This window comes from Podarcis pityusensis, assembly GCF_964106645.2.
Source record: "Podarcis pityusensis genome assembly, chromosome: 2".
NCBI classification, from domain to species: domain Eukaryota; kingdom Metazoa; phylum Chordata; class Lepidosauria; order Squamata; family Lacertidae; genus Podarcis; species Podarcis pityusensis.
In genome coordinates this window covers 76,619,321-76,634,357 of record NC_138029.1, presented here as the reverse complement: position 1 = coordinate 76,634,357, position 15,037 = coordinate 76,619,321, and the positions used below count along the sequence as shown (strand labels likewise).

General features: G+C 42.9%; 1 protein-coding gene across 17 annotated transcripts in view; it reads left to right on the top strand.

The window, feature by feature from the left end:
* The first annotated feature begins 75 nt into the window (after positions 1–75).
* The window catches only part of PBRM1 (polybromo 1), a 58,960-nt gene continuing 43,998 nt past the window's right edge, over positions 76–15,037 (top strand). For 9 of the 17 annotated variants that reach the window (XM_080995355.1, XM_080995363.1, XM_080995354.1 and 6 more), the window contains exons 1-8: positions 76–169; positions 3,530–3,660; positions 8,982–9,131; positions 9,613–9,710; positions 10,753–10,900; positions 11,189–11,332; positions 12,079–12,195; positions 14,914–14,982. In XM_080995355.1, coding sequence (XP_080851481.1) covers positions 3,613–3,660; positions 8,982–9,131; positions 9,613–9,710; positions 10,753–10,900; positions 11,189–11,332; positions 12,079–12,195; positions 14,914–14,982 — 774 coding nt within the window. In that variant the 5' untranslated portion in view covers positions 76–169; positions 3,530–3,612. Of the gene's footprint in view, positions 170–3,529; positions 3,661–8,978; positions 9,132–9,612; positions 9,711–10,752; positions 10,901–11,188; positions 11,333–12,078; positions 12,196–14,913; positions 14,983–15,037 lie in introns of all 17 variants that reach the window. The other 8 variants (XM_080995357.1, XM_080995356.1, XM_080995364.1 and 5 more) reach the window with 4 other exon arrangements.

Sequence of the window (15,037 nt, the reverse complement as noted above, 5' to 3'; positions counted from 1 at the left end):
GCGGCCGAGGCTAGCTGCTTTTGCGACAGCGGCGGGCTCCCCTGCGAGCGAGCGAGGCTGAGCGGCAACAGTGGCGGCGACGCCGACAGCGCGGGGGGCCGTGGCGGCGACGGGGGCTGAGCGCGGCCGCGGCTGCAGGAGGCGGGGGAGCAGCGGCAGCGGCGGCTGGGTAAGGCGAGGCGGCGGGCGGGCGAGCGAGCGAGGCGGGGCTGAGCAGGGCGCTCGCGGGGAGGGCAGGGCAGGCAGGAGGCCGCGGCGGGTTTCCCTTTGTGTGGCTGCGGAGCTGCTGGCGGGTCGCTTTCGCCCCCGACCCCCTGTCCGCCCTGCCTCACCGCCTCCTCATTTCCCCCTTCGCCCACCCACCCGCTCGCTCCCCACACGCATCCCCCTCCGCCCCCCAAATGGAACAAGAGCTTGGCCCTCGGGAGACCCTGAATGAACTCCTCTTGACTTCCTAACCCTCTTTCCCCCCACTCTGAATTCACACGCCTCTCTCACACGCGACATCACTTTGCTTGTTTCTTGTTCGCAGCTGGCTTTCCTTCTTCTCTTAAACCTTACCCCCCCCCCCCAATTTTTATATTGGCTTGATTTGTTTTATTTTCTTTCAACTGCGATTTTGGAAAACTTTTAACTTTTCCCTCTCGAAATTGCAAGCATGAACTTCCGCATGTGAGAAAATGATCTGAAGTTTTCACAGTGGTACGGGAGCAGGACGCACTGCACTTGTCAAAAGCGACACAGCCTCTTCTCTGAGAGATCTACCCCGCCTTGAATTTTAAGCATGTGGAGGTGGCTGGCCCCCCATTTCCCATATTAATACCGTCTAGAAAAATAAAGTTAGTATTTAGGGTGGTCACTGCATGTCCTTTAAGACCATGACTTAAAGCGTAAAGTGGAGTTCTTCTCCTTTCCAAAGAGTTACACTGTTGAGAAAGTGACAAACAGGATGAATGAAAAATGTAGGAATTGTGCGCATGGTACTTCAGCAAATATAGATAGTGATACTATCTGATGTAAAGGCTATTGCATTTCTAAGGGCTGGTTTTCTGTGTTTAAATTTCAGAAAGGCTTACATTTAGGTGGAACATATATTTTAGAAAGATATCAAAAACAGTATTTCCTACATAAGAAGTGCTATGTTTCTCATTGCTAGGGAAGCATTCCTTGGTGCATTTGTTTGAAACAAACTGTAAAAGCCTTGAGAAGCTACTATCAGGTGGCATTTCCATATATTATCTAACTTATTGACAAAATCTGAAATGGGCTGCATCTCTTGTTGACAGGCTGGACTGGCAGGCTGCTGAAAACATTCTTGCTTAGACAAGCCTACCCAGATGATTAGAAAGCTGATATAAATTTTAATCTGTTTTAGTATTTTAGCTTTTGATATGGTTTAAACCATTGTCGTATAATTTTATAATTTTATCTTTTTGTAAATTGCTATGAGGGTTTTTTTGTTTTGTTTCCCTCTTTTTTTCTGCTGAAAATTTTCATCCCTTAGCTATCTGCAGGTAGGTGTGAAAGTTAAGCAAGAAAATGACACATAGGAAAGAATTTCTCCCAGCCTGATCTGGGTTGGGTCATTCCGATTTGGGTTAGGGAAGTGGGCACATCTCCTTTGGGTTTTAAAAAAAGTGGGGAATTCTAAAAAAGGGGTTCATTGATGTAAAGGTAACATCTAGTTAACCTGAAGGGATACAGAGCAAGCTGCACATAGACTGTCTTATAATAATCCTATATTCAGTTTACCAATTCATGACTGACAGTAGGAAGATATATACTACCAGGAAAACATTGTAGATGATTCACAGAATTAAAGGTGGTATTCAAAGCAACACTATGGGAAACATTTCATCAGTGCTTGGATTTCTCCTTGTGTGGCAGAACATTGTCTTGCTCTTCTCCCCAGAGGCCCTCTAAATCTGTGCTGGAGGTTTCAGCAACACTCTAGAATATAATTGGGGGTGGGGTAGATTGAGAAGTGGGGGAAACCCCATTTAATACTGCCCTAAGTTTGCAGTCTTGAACTCTACTTAGTGAATCAGGTTTCAGTTCTCTACTCATTGATTGCTACTTCTGAATAAGCAGGTATAGGATTAAACTGAAAGTCCCATTTAAGTTTGTGTGATGAACTTCTGAAAAAAAAACATAGATAGGATTATGCTGTGTGATGGTAAATAGCATACCTGACTACTGCTGCCCTCCAGAAAACCAGGAGCAAAACAGGTCCTGGAGTACCTCTATACTGCACACCTGCTCTCTCAGGAGGTGTGATACAACAGGTAAATCCCAGATCATTTGAATCTTCAAGCATCAGTTCCTCTGGGTTCATTTCATTTGTCAGTATCAGTCTATAACTTCATCTGAGCATTGGCTCATGGAATCCACACCTGGCTTGGATGTACAATAAAAACAAAGTTGGGTGTTGCCAATATAGTAATGATTCAAAACTATGAGTGATATGTCTCAGTACTCCATATAGATGCTAAGTGGTTGATATGTAGGCGTGTTTGTATAGTTTTTGCATTTTCAAAATAAATATAATTATTGACCTTGTAATAAAACATAGATGCATGTTTCTGATGATGCAGACAATACTAGACTTTTCTATTTTTGATCACACTATGCTGTGGATACCAATCAACATTCTTTATAATGAAGTATTTAAAAATATTTAAACTACTGTATTATGATTTGTGAACTGCTTATGCTATATGGGCAGTGAATCCTATACAATTATAGCCTCATTCTTGGAATTATGTGAATTGATTATTGCAGTTCTGCCCTATGAAGAACAATAGGAGTTTTAAGATCATAATCTAATACTGTACTGCGCATGGGGAGTTTCACTTGCTCAACAGGAGTTCTCCTTTCTCTTCTCTCATTTGAGTGCCTTCAGAATTTTCTCTGGAGGACCCCCCAACCCTCTTGCTCAAATTTTGAAGGGGGGGCTGCAGGGGAGAGGAGGGGGAAGCTCCATGGTGCTAGTGGAAGTCTGTTGCGATATTGGAACAGTGGCATTGAATATGACCCTTCCAGTTTTTGTCGGAATAGGACTGCACCCTTTGTTTACATGTTAAAAGAATGCACTTTTAGTTCTGAGCTTAAAATAGGACTCAGGAACCCATGTACCTCCAAATGTTGAACTTCAATTTGTAGGTATGATGGGATTTGTAATGCAACAATATCTAGGCAGCCTTTCTCAACATGTGGATCCCCAGATGTTGTTGAACTCCCATCACCCCTAGCTAGCAAGGCCAGAGCTCAGGGATAATGGAAGTTGTAGTCCAACAACATCTGGGGACCCCCAGGTTGAGAACCACTGATAGAGGGTCACAGTTTCCCCAGCCCTGGAATGTTATGTAAATGGGGTCTTTGTGAAATGGCAATGGCCTAATATAGCTACTGCATTTTCTCTGTTTTGCGGTATATCTTTCCTTAACCATTCTTCTTGATTCCTTAATTTACCTATTCTTCCCTTTGTTTTCCCTTTGTTTTTCTTTCCTTTTGTTGTCTTCTCTTTCAGTTTTGCCTGTACTAATACAACTGCTGAATTGGTGCTTTAAGGATTTGCCTTTTCTCAGTTTCTTTACTTGCCTATCAGACATAATGAGGAGACTGGCTTTTCGTGGTGCTGGTTGTACTCTGGTAAATCTGGTAATTTACTGCTAATGTGTGTGCCATTTTGTCTCTTTCACACATCTCAGGCATTTTTGTTTCATATTTGGCATGACAGTTCATACTTGTTCATTTACCTCGTTCATGAGTTTTTAATTAATCTGGCTCTCAGAGGGGGAAATGCAAATGTTTAACAAAATTACTCTAGAGTAGTGATCATGAGCGGTATCCAACTAAGTTCTAATTAGAGTAGACTCACTGGGAGAAATTCAGCATTGTGCTGCAGCAATAGTTCTCTCAATGCAAGTCTTTCTACTTGCCAGATAGAACAGTCCCCCTCTCCCTGCACACTTTTCTGGGGGTTCTCCCAATTACCCCAAAACAAATTTCTGGCGGAAGAGACAGAGGCCCAGTGTGCTAATGGAAGTCCTGGTGTGGGCTTTTGTTAGTGACACTTTTTGGTTGAATCCTGTCCATTGAAACTAGTGGACACAAGTTAGTCATGCCTATCAATTTCAATGGATCTACTCTGAGTAGGACTAACCGTGACTAGAGCCCCTTTTTTTTCTTTTTTAAAAGGAGTGGATAATGTAGTTAGGGGGATGTTGTAGGTCTGAATGTGCGGTTTATTTTGTGTTAGTTACCACTTTGAAAAACAATTAGATTTTATTTTATTTTTCATTTCCAAGATTAGTGATTAGAGTTAGAATAGCACTGTGCATTGAGAGTGCTGCTATTTGTTTTTTAACGAATGAATATGGAATAATGCTTCTGGATCCCTTGTTGATTGCTTGTTTAAGACTGGATTTGGTATTTTATGGGGCATCAAAATAGCATTTATATGTTGCAGAAGTAAAAACATTGGGTTAAGTTCATTGTAGTCTGGATGATTTTCATGTTATCTGTTCTTCAGACTCTTTGAACAGTTCAGGGAAATTAGTTCTGTATGTATTGTGTCCGCAGTTTGATCAAAAGACTACAAAAGAATAGTTGAATAGATTTTGCTTTCTTTAAACGTGGAGGTTGTTCCTTCTGTTTCAACTGCGCATTCTTCATGTTAACCATTAATACTCTTTGAAAAATTAGTTGTTTTAGCATTTGGAGGAAGTTAAGAAGGAAATATGTATAGATAGACCCTTCCAACATTGTTTTCAACATAAAGCCACAATGCTTCTATTTTTAAAAACCTTGTCTGTTAGGCAAATTTGTGGGGGATAAGGCTAGCCATGCCCACAAGTCCTGAAGGCATATTACGTTCAGTATTGGAGGCAGTAAATAGGCCTTTGAATTTCTGTTGCTGGTGATCAGAAGTGGGATAGTGTTACTGTGCTCATGTCCCGCTTTGTCTGGTTGGCCACTGTGAGAACAAAATTCTGCACTAAATAGGCAGGGTTCTCCTGACCGGTGCACTCTCCAGGAAACTTCCATTTGATGTGGCTTTCTGTGGCATGTCTGACATAATGATTCCAATCCAGAGAAAGTTAGTAATACTTGTCAGCACAATCCTAACCATGCCTTCTCAGAAGTACTGTATATTCTGTTGAATTCAGTGAGTCTTAATCAGTGTTAGAAAATCCCCCAGGCCTGGGTCCAGTTCCAACCACATGGAGATCTCTGGATACCAGGTTGGTGACTGACATCTCCATCTGGCTAGCTTCTCCAGCTTTCTTAAGCAGGTAAGCATAAGAGATTATTTATGGCATTTACCGTATTTTTCGCGCCATAGGACGTACCGGTCCATAGGACGCACCTAGTTTTTTTGGGGGGGAAATAAAGGGGGAAAAATGTATTTCCCCCCCCCAGGCGCGGGGCTGGGGCAGGAGATGCCCGAGCTTCCCCCGACCCCAGCCCCCAGAACAGGCTGCTACCCACAAGCCTAGGGAGCCCAGCGGGAAGTCGCACCGGTCTCCCCAGGCTTGCAGATATCTGTCCCCCGAGTTTGTGGGGCTGGCGCTGTGGAGAAGCCCGCTTCTCCCCAGCGCCAGCCTCCAAACCAGGTCAGGGAACAGCGGGAAAGCGCGCTGCGCCTCCCCGCTGTCCCGCGAGCTTGTGGGGCTGCCCGATATCTGCACAAAGCCCGGGGTGTGCTGCGCAGCACTCCCCGGGCTTCGGGCTGCAGGCTGCTATCCGCAAGCCTTCAGAGCGTGGTAGGCACTCCCGCCGCGCTCCGAAGGCTTGCGGATAGCTTCCTGAAGCCTGGAGAGCGAGAGGGGTTGGTGCGCACCGACCCCTCTCGCTCTCCAGGCTTCAGCGAAAGCCTGCATTCGTCCCATAGGACGCACACACATTTCCCCTTCATTTTTGGAGGGGAAAAAGTGCGTCCTATAGGGCGAAAAATACGGTATATCCCACCCTTTTCTCCAAGGAGTACATGGTTCACCTCCCTCCTCAGTTAATCCCTACAAGAACCCTGTGAGGTAGGTTAAGAGGCTGTGACTGGCCCAAGGTTATCCAGTGAGCTTCATGACTGAGTGGGGATTTGAACCCTGATCTCCCAGGTCCAGTGCATTAACCACTATACCACACTGGCTTCTACTTTTGCTAAGGGACAGCTATATTAATTAAGTAGGTAAATAAGTATAGGGAAAGCAAAATATCACTTAGAGAAGGATCTGAAATATTTTCCTTGAAGCTTGAATTTGTTTTATTCTGGATTGTTTTTTCCTGGATTGTTTTATTGGATGTTTTGATGTGTTGTAAAACACTTAGAGATTCTTTCTTTAAAATATAAAGTAGTATAGAAATGAAATTAATGCCAACAGCAGCAGCAACAACAACAACAACAACAACAAATCCCACCGCAAAAAAAAAGCCTTGCTATTCTGTTGTGGCGACTGTAACCCAGGTTTAATGTGCCATTTAGCAATTAGCTGATATATCTGAGTTTCTAACACTGTTCTTAATCCAAGGTAAACAGGGTTAGAATTGCAGCCTAAATCTTGTTGAAATCAATAGTGTGAGATAATTATGACTCACTTGTCCTCTGTTGATTTTATAGGATCCTAAGTGCTTTTTCTAGATCAGGACTTGTGTGAGAAATAGTCCTGAGGGACGGGTTACATGTTGTTTGGGCTTACCTTGGTAAGACCTCCTTCTTCCTGCAGTAACATTTAGAAGTTCTTACTATGTGACACATTCTCACGTTTCTCTATCCCAAGTTCATATAACTGACTATATCTGGTGGGTGAGGGAAACGTGCCGTTTGATGTGGTTTTGTGTGGTAAGCGCTTTTAGACCTTACTGAAAGGATGGGGAAAGGCCATGGGGATGCAGTTTTGGTGTAGTATGTCATCTTATTCTCTGTTATTCCACTACCACTAACTAAAGTAACAATACTGGTGATTTTGAATAATATTTTCTTTTCAAGATCTTGAGAGAGCTTTTTGTAAGCACTAGATTAGTTTAAATCAGGCACATCCAACTCCAAAGAGACTGCGATCTACTCCCACTATAAAAAAACCTGGCAGTGATCTACCCATTGTCATTGCCAAGAGTTGTTGAACTTTTTTGCGGAAGGAGGTCAGAGTTGTTGAGATTTTGGGGGGAATCAGGAGAACCACAGAAACCGCATCAATTTATCCCGCGATTGACCTAGAACACTCCCCCCCATTGAACAGCACATCGTGATTGACCTGTTGGACATTCCAGGTTTAGATAATGGATTATGTCCAACCCTCCAGAACAAATTTGGGGGGGGTACAGGAGGGTGGAGAGGAGGGCGACATTCTTGGATGTCACTCAGTATTTTTAAAATTCATTGTAAATTTTCTGATTTTTTAACACTTTTAGCTGTAAAAGTTGTGGTCCTTGAAGTCACCATCATGTACTGTGGTCAGAGACACCCGCCTGGACCTGCAAAAATAGATTAATTGCTCCTGCCAGATTGAGATGATGTCTAGTGACCCACAAACTGTGTATATTCACTTTACAGTTAGATTATTGTTTTATTATTATTATTAAAAAATGTCTAAACAGAATTGGGCCATAATGTACCGTATTTTTCGCTCTATAACACGCACCCGACCATAACACGCACGTAGTTTTTAGAGGAGGAAAATCCATAGGCATTCCCTCCATAACACGCACAGACATTTCCCCTTACTTTCTAGGAGGAAAAAAGTGAGTGTTATGATGCAAAAAATACGGTAGTTGTTTAGAAAAAAATGTTTGTACTAACAATTGTGGGCCATAATGTAGTTGTTTAGAAAAAAATGTTTGCTCTAATAATTGTGGTAGTATAGTTGTACCTTGGTTCTTGAACATAATCCATTCCGGAAGTCTGTTTGATTCCAGAAACGTTTGAAAACCAAGGAGCAGCTTCCAATTGACTGCAGGAGCTTCCTGCACTCAGTCGGAAGCTGCGTCGGACGTTTGGGTTCCAAAGAACGTTCGAAAACCAGAACACATCTGGGTTTTTGGCGTTCGGGAGCCAAAACGTACGATTATCAAGGCGTTCAGGAACCAAGGTACGACTGTATAGGTTTTACACCTTTTTCTTACATTCTTTTTAAGTTGGGGGGGGGGAGAGGACATCTTTCATTCAGAATTGATCCTGTCTTTGGATCACTAACCAAGAAGAGAGAGGTTTTGTTGTGGCTACCCTATGAGCTATTTGGTCTTGGGACCAGTAGCAGGTGGCATGGTGCAAAGTGAATCAATGATTTTGCTGCCTTGCCCCTCTCCCTCCAGATAAGCAGTAGTGACTCACTTTCCAGGAGGTTAGGTAAGTGCCTCTGCCTTTGCCCCAGCACACTGCCTGCTACTGGGACCATTCTCTAGAATAGAGATATGAAAGCCCAGCGGTTGGGGCAGGGGGAAATAGAGGAGCTGGATTTCCCTCCGTGTTCTGTACTTTTTCTGGGCCTTCACATCTTCTCTAGCATTTTCAAAGGCTGCAGGCCACAGTAAAATTTGTAATTGACTTTGCAGTCTTGTCTGAACTGTGGGCAGATGTTAAGTAAAAAAGCAAACAAAAATAGATTTTCATGGTTATCTCTGCTTCTGGTTAGACTATCAGCGATACATGCAATAAAATCTGTATGACATATAGGAACGCTGCATCAGAATTGGTACTCTCACATATGTCTTGACTTTAATGCTCATTACTTCATTATGTTTTTGTCATCCATACACCTTGATATTACAGTGATGACTTGGCTTAAGTAAAACCACACTAAATGGATTGCTTTGTTGGGGAAGCTTGCAGAATGTTGGTCAAGAGTTTAGCTGTGTAGCATCAAAAAGTGTCACTATCTCAATTATGTAGAATTCAGAGGAACTTTAGGTTCCATATCTTGTCACCCCGTGAGTGACAGGATAGAAAGCCTCATGTTTAAGAGCGCTTTTTTTAATTATAGAAGAAGTTGGATTCCATGGGTTCCAAGAGGCGAAGGGCTACCTCTCCTTCCAGCAGTGCCAGTGGAGATTTTGATGATGGCCACCACTCCACAACTACACCAGGCCCAAGCAGGAAGAGGAGAAGACTCTCCAACCTCCCTACGGTCGATCCTGTAAGTATTTTTTAAATGTCATGCTACCATGGAAATAGACTGAATACACAACTGCTATTATTTTACAAAGAAGTTGAAATATAACTTAACTCCTAGATTTTTCTCAACGCTTCCATAGCCCAAAGCAAGTGGAGTGGCTAAGAACATGTGCTGTAAGACTAGCGTTACCACTTAAAATCTTAGCTCAGTTTTGAATTCACCAGGTAGTTTAATCCAAGTTGTTGCCCTTCATCCTCAGCCTCTCATCTATAATATGGAGAGTCCAATGCAGCCTGTATAGGGTTCTTGTAAGGAGACCAAGAATGCATATTAAGCATTTTTACCACTTTGGAAAAAGCATTGTATCAATATTTAGTTTTATCGCAATTTGGGTCTTACTTGTTGAGAGCTGCCCAGAGTGGCTGTGACAACCCAGTCAATTGGGCGGCATATAAATATATTATTATTATTATTACTATTATTTATTTGCTTTGTGTTTTAGATCGCGGTATGCCATGAATTATACAACACAATCAGAGATTACAAAGATGAACAAGGGAGGCTTCTATGTGAGCTTTTCATTAGGGCCCCCAAACGAAGGTAAGCGTGTAAGATTTGTTGATAAGAAAACTAAGGTAAGGCTGCCATTGCGAGAGCTTTTGAGTTGTAATCTGTGCAAGTACAATAATATGCTTAGAAATGTGGAAATGCCTACCCCATCCTCACCCGTGCACCCCCCCTGCTCCCCAGAAGGCCTTTTACACTAGCTGCCTCCACTCCACATTCCAGGTCATTTCTGAGTGTAACTCAGCTCCCAGAACATGTTTTGTTCTACTGTATCAGGGTCTGCAATGCGGAAAAGAGCAGAGGACTTCCTTTTGCAAATATCCTTTCCTTTTCAGTTTACTACTCACTTTAAAGATTGAACTGTTTTATGTGTTGTGTCATCGTTTAGCATACCGTATAGTAATACGTTTAACTCTTTGTTGTGTGCTTCAAAGCTTCTGACGTACAGCTGAATTTAGATTTTGTTTCTTTTGTGGTTTCAGCTTATTTGACATTGCAATTTTTTTTTAGGGTGTTGAGAAAAAAATTAACGACATAGCTGAGCAATGTTACCCTCAAGAATTCATTGGATTACGGGCAGCTAACCTCTGGCTCTCCAGATGCTGTTGGACTCCCCAGCCTGCATAGTCAGTGGTTGGAGGTGATAGGAGTTGTGGTCCAACAACGTGCGGAGGGCGTCAGATTAGCCACACTAGCATTAGAGAAAAAGTTGGCTTTTGTGACTGTGTTAACTTTGAATTTTTGCATGAAACCTTAAGGTGTATTATGACAGAGTTGCATTGCTGTGAAAAATATAGGGTAATGGCCAGATATGCTTAGAATAAAGCTCTTAACAGCCCCAGGATGCATGGCCAGTGGTCAGGGTTTATAGACCAACAACATCTGGAGAGCCACAAGTTAGCCACCCTGGAGTGAAGTATTGTTTGTTTAACTGTATTTTAATGTTTTTCAAATTGTGTTCATAGTGTATTTAACTATCCATTTGCAGTAAGTGTGTATGAAAGTTTGGGTATTGCTAGATGCTGCACATTTGCTTACATTAACTGCATTTTCAATAACTTTGTTCTTACAATAGAAACCAGCCAGATTACTATGAAGTGGTTTCTCAGCCTATTGATTTAATGAAAATCCAACAGAAGCTAAAAATGGAGGAATATGATGATGTGAACGTGCTAACTGCTGACTTCCAGCTGTTATTTAATAATGCAAAATCATATTATAAGGTGACAAAATCTTTTGTTTTGAAAGCCATCATTTGCACATTGTGTTGCTCAGTTGTGTTTTAATGGAGTCCAAAACTCATTTACCTTCTCTACTGTACTGCTGATTCTGTGAAGTTTCCTCATAGTGCATACCATATATACTTTACGGAAATTATTTTTAAGTTCTGCCTTTGTTCTCATTTGTAGCATAGTTTTAACTGATGGAATTGTTCTTTCATTTGATAAATGTTAAAAGTGACATAAAAATTATTGATTAACAAACAGGTTCTTTTGGTTTTTTTAACACAGCCAGACTCCCCTGAATATAAGGCTGCCTGTAAATTGTGGGATTTATATATACGCACAAAAAACGAGTTTGTTCAGAAGGGAGATCCTGACGATGACGATGATGACGACGAGGGCCATGACAATCAAGGGACAATTTCTGAAATAGTAAGTGTGAGCTTTACCAGCTACGTATAAGCATTTCAAATGCAAAAGGGTACAAAGTGCACCTGCCCTATTGCAATTAAACCTGTAACAGTACCTAAATGTAGCATAATTGAAATGATAACAAATTGCTTCCCTTATTTCCCTGTTTGCCCCTGCCATTCCCCTGGTTTTTCATCCATGCAAGTATTTTAGTTTGTAAACTCCCTGACTGGATATTTAGTAATCTGTTATGAATACTGGTGGCACTGCATCAGTAATAAGAGAACCATGCTATAAGTAGCATATGGTTTTTTCCTCAGTTACTACATTGTCCACCAAAAGGATTATGTTATACAGGATATGTTTATATATTTGTTTTTATTAATCTCTTCCATTTATACCTGCTCTTCAGTGACCAGCTGTAAATGCAGTCATACATTAAAGCATGCTGCCAGATAGTTTCCTTTCGCACGCACAGTATAAGTTAAAACCTTAAAGTACTTTTTTTGTAAACATTTACGTATGAACACATTATTAAACCTGCCTGGTTGAAAACACATTGCGATCCTGTTTTATTTATTCTAAAATTAATGCCCCCCGCCAGACTAGCTAACAGCAGATTAGTAGTTGTTTATGTCTTTACTGCTTTTCCTTAAGTTGTAAAAGGAAAAACCTGTGTTTCTTCAACCAGTACTAGTAGAAGCCAGCAGCAAACACCCGGTCCTCATCTTTTCTCAAATCATTTTACAATATCATTTTTGTGCCAGTCTTCTCCAGGTTATTTAAAAGAAATTCTGGAACAGCTTCTTGGAGCCGTAGTTGTAGCCACAAACCCATCAGGCCATCTCATCAGTGAGCTTTTTCAGAAGCTTCCTTCTAAAGTGGTGAGTGATAATGCTGAACTTTGAATGTAAACCGAAGGCTTTTCCCATTCAAATTAAAGTTGGACGGTACAGTGGTGCCCCGCAAGACGAATGCCTCGCAAGACGGAAAACCCGCTAGACGAAAGGGTTTTCCGTTTTTCAATGCGCTTCGCAGGACGAATTTCCCTATGGGCTTGCTTCGCAAGACGAAAATGTCTTGCGAGTCTTGAAATTTTTTTCCGCTTCCCCCCCCCCCTTTTTCTAAGCCGCTAATCCACGTGACCCGGAAGTGTCTGCGGACAGCGCTGGCTCCCGGCCTATAGAGTGAGATGAGCGCACAACCCTAGAGTCTGTCAAGACTGGCCCGTACGGGCAGGGGTACCTTTAATAATAATAATAATAATAATAAATTTTATTTATATCCCGCCCTCCCCAGCCAAAGCCGGGCTCAGGGCGGCTAACAACACAAAAATAGTGCAACATTATAAAAACATCAAAGAATTAATTAAAATCAAAATTGATGGCAACCATAAACTAAAGTATTGTAAAGATTGCCAAAGGAGGGAGTCAGGCTGCGCCCTGACCAAAGGCCTGGTGGAACAGCTCTGTCTTGCAGGCCCTGCGGAAAGATGTCAAGTCCTGGAGGGCCCTTGTCTCTTGTGACAGAGCGTTCCACCAGGTTGGAGCCACAGCCGAAAAAGCCCTGGCTCTAGTTGAGGCCAGCCTAACCTCTCTGAGGCCTGGGACCTTCAAGATGTTTTTATTTGAAGACCGTAAGTTCCTCTGTGGGGCATACCAGGAGAGGCGGTCCCGTAGATACGAGGGTCCTAGGTCGTATAGGGCTTTGAAGGTTAAAACCAGCACCTTAAACCTGATCCTGTACTCCACCGGGAGCCAGTGCAGCTGGTATAGCACCGGATGAATGTGATCCCGCAGCGAAGACCCCGTAAGGAGTCTCGCTGCGGCATTCTGCACCCGCTGGAGTTTCTGGGTCAGTCTCAGGGGCAGCCCCACGTAGAGCGAGTTACAATAATCCAGTCTGGAGGTGACCGTCGCGTGGATCACAGTGGCTAGGTCAGGGCGAGAGAGGTAAGGAGCCAACTGCTTAGCTTGGCGGAGATGAAAAAATGCCGCCTTTGTTATAGCTGCAATCTGCGCCTCCATGGAGAGGGAGGTATCGAAGATTACACCCAAACTCTTAACGGACGGTGCTGGCATTAATTGCACCCCCGCAAGAGATGGGAGTTGCCCCCTCAATCCCATATCGTCCCGTCCCAGCCAGAGGACCTCTGTCTTTACCTTTACCTAAGCCTTTAATAGCCTTTTAGCAGCTAAGCCGCTAAGCCTTTAATAGCCGCTAAACCGCTAATCGCTCTAAGCCGCTAAGCCGCTAATAGGGTTGCTTCGCAAGACGAAAAAACCACTAGACGAGGATACTTGCGGAACGGATTAATTTCGTCTTGCGAGGCACCACTGTAGTTCTGTTTGGGCTGCACCATCAAGCTCATGAGTCTTACATACTTAATGATATAGACTAGTTGTAAAGCAGTCTATGCCAGCAAAACCAGAGTAACACACTGTCAACTCATAATACCAGTTCAAGAAATCATTACTGTACAGAGGCTGTGTATCCCAGGTACAGGATCTTGCAAGGAGGTTTCACTGGGACTGCCAAGTAAAAGTGTTGGGATCAGAGATGAAAAACTGTATATATGTGTATACACACATATATAATCTTAGATTCATAGAATCTTACAGTTGGAAGGGACCCAAAGGTAATCTTGTCCAACCCCCTGCAATGGAGGAATCCAGGAGAGTCCACCACCTCTCGTAGGAGACTATTCCACTGCCGAACAGCTCTTACAGTCATAAAGTTTTTTCAAATGTGTAGTCGGAATCTCTTTTCTTGTAACTTGAAGCCATTGATTTGAGTCCTACCCTCAAGGGCAGGAGAAAACAAGGTTGCTCCCTCTTCCATAGGACAGCCCTTAAGATATGTGAAGATGGCTAATCATATCGCACACACAAACTGTTTAAATGATACACTATGCTGTACAAGAACTATTACCTACACATATAGTAGTTCAGATTGTGTCCCTACACTTTTTTTAGGAAGCCCCTTTCTTGCAATATAATACTAAGTATTTTGCTTTAAAAAAATCTATTTAAGTGTGATTTACTTTCTAGTAAATGTCTTTAGGATTGTAGCTGTTCGGCGGTGTAGTGGTTGCTCACGAGTAACCAGGCAGGACTCCGACCTGTCTCTGGCAGGTTTTTATTGGTACAAACTATTTACAGTGCAGGACCAGAAAGTTCATGTCCTTCTCAATCACTTGCAGATTCTGGGAGTGGCCCCTTCCAGTTTCCCCTCCAGCATAAGAACTTAGACACCCCAAATCTCCGCCTTCCCTCCCACCCCTCGGCGTAAACTGAGCAACAGTGGCCGGCTGGGCTAGGTGAGGCGCTTGGGCTCTCAGTAGCATCTTTGAGCCCTCCCCTCACTCGGCTTTCCCATTCTGCCTCTGCTCCACTGGAGGTGTGGCTTTCCCCATCGTTGGACAAGGAGCGGCTTCTCAGAAGTGTCAGCGGCTCTCTGTATTCCCATTCCTCACTCCCCTGTTCTGATGTCAGCTCCCTGACAGTAGCCCTAGTTGGGAAGGTTCTGTTGAAACTGGTGATAGGATGGTTGACAGATCACTGTTTATGCTTATTTCAGATGGAATTAATTTTGTTTTTCAGCAATATCCTGACTATTATGCAATAATTAAAGAGCCCATAGATCTGAAGACTATTGCCCAGCGAATACAGGTGCCGTACAACTTTTGGGGTCACTTTTATAAAAGTGATTTAGCAAATTTAAAAG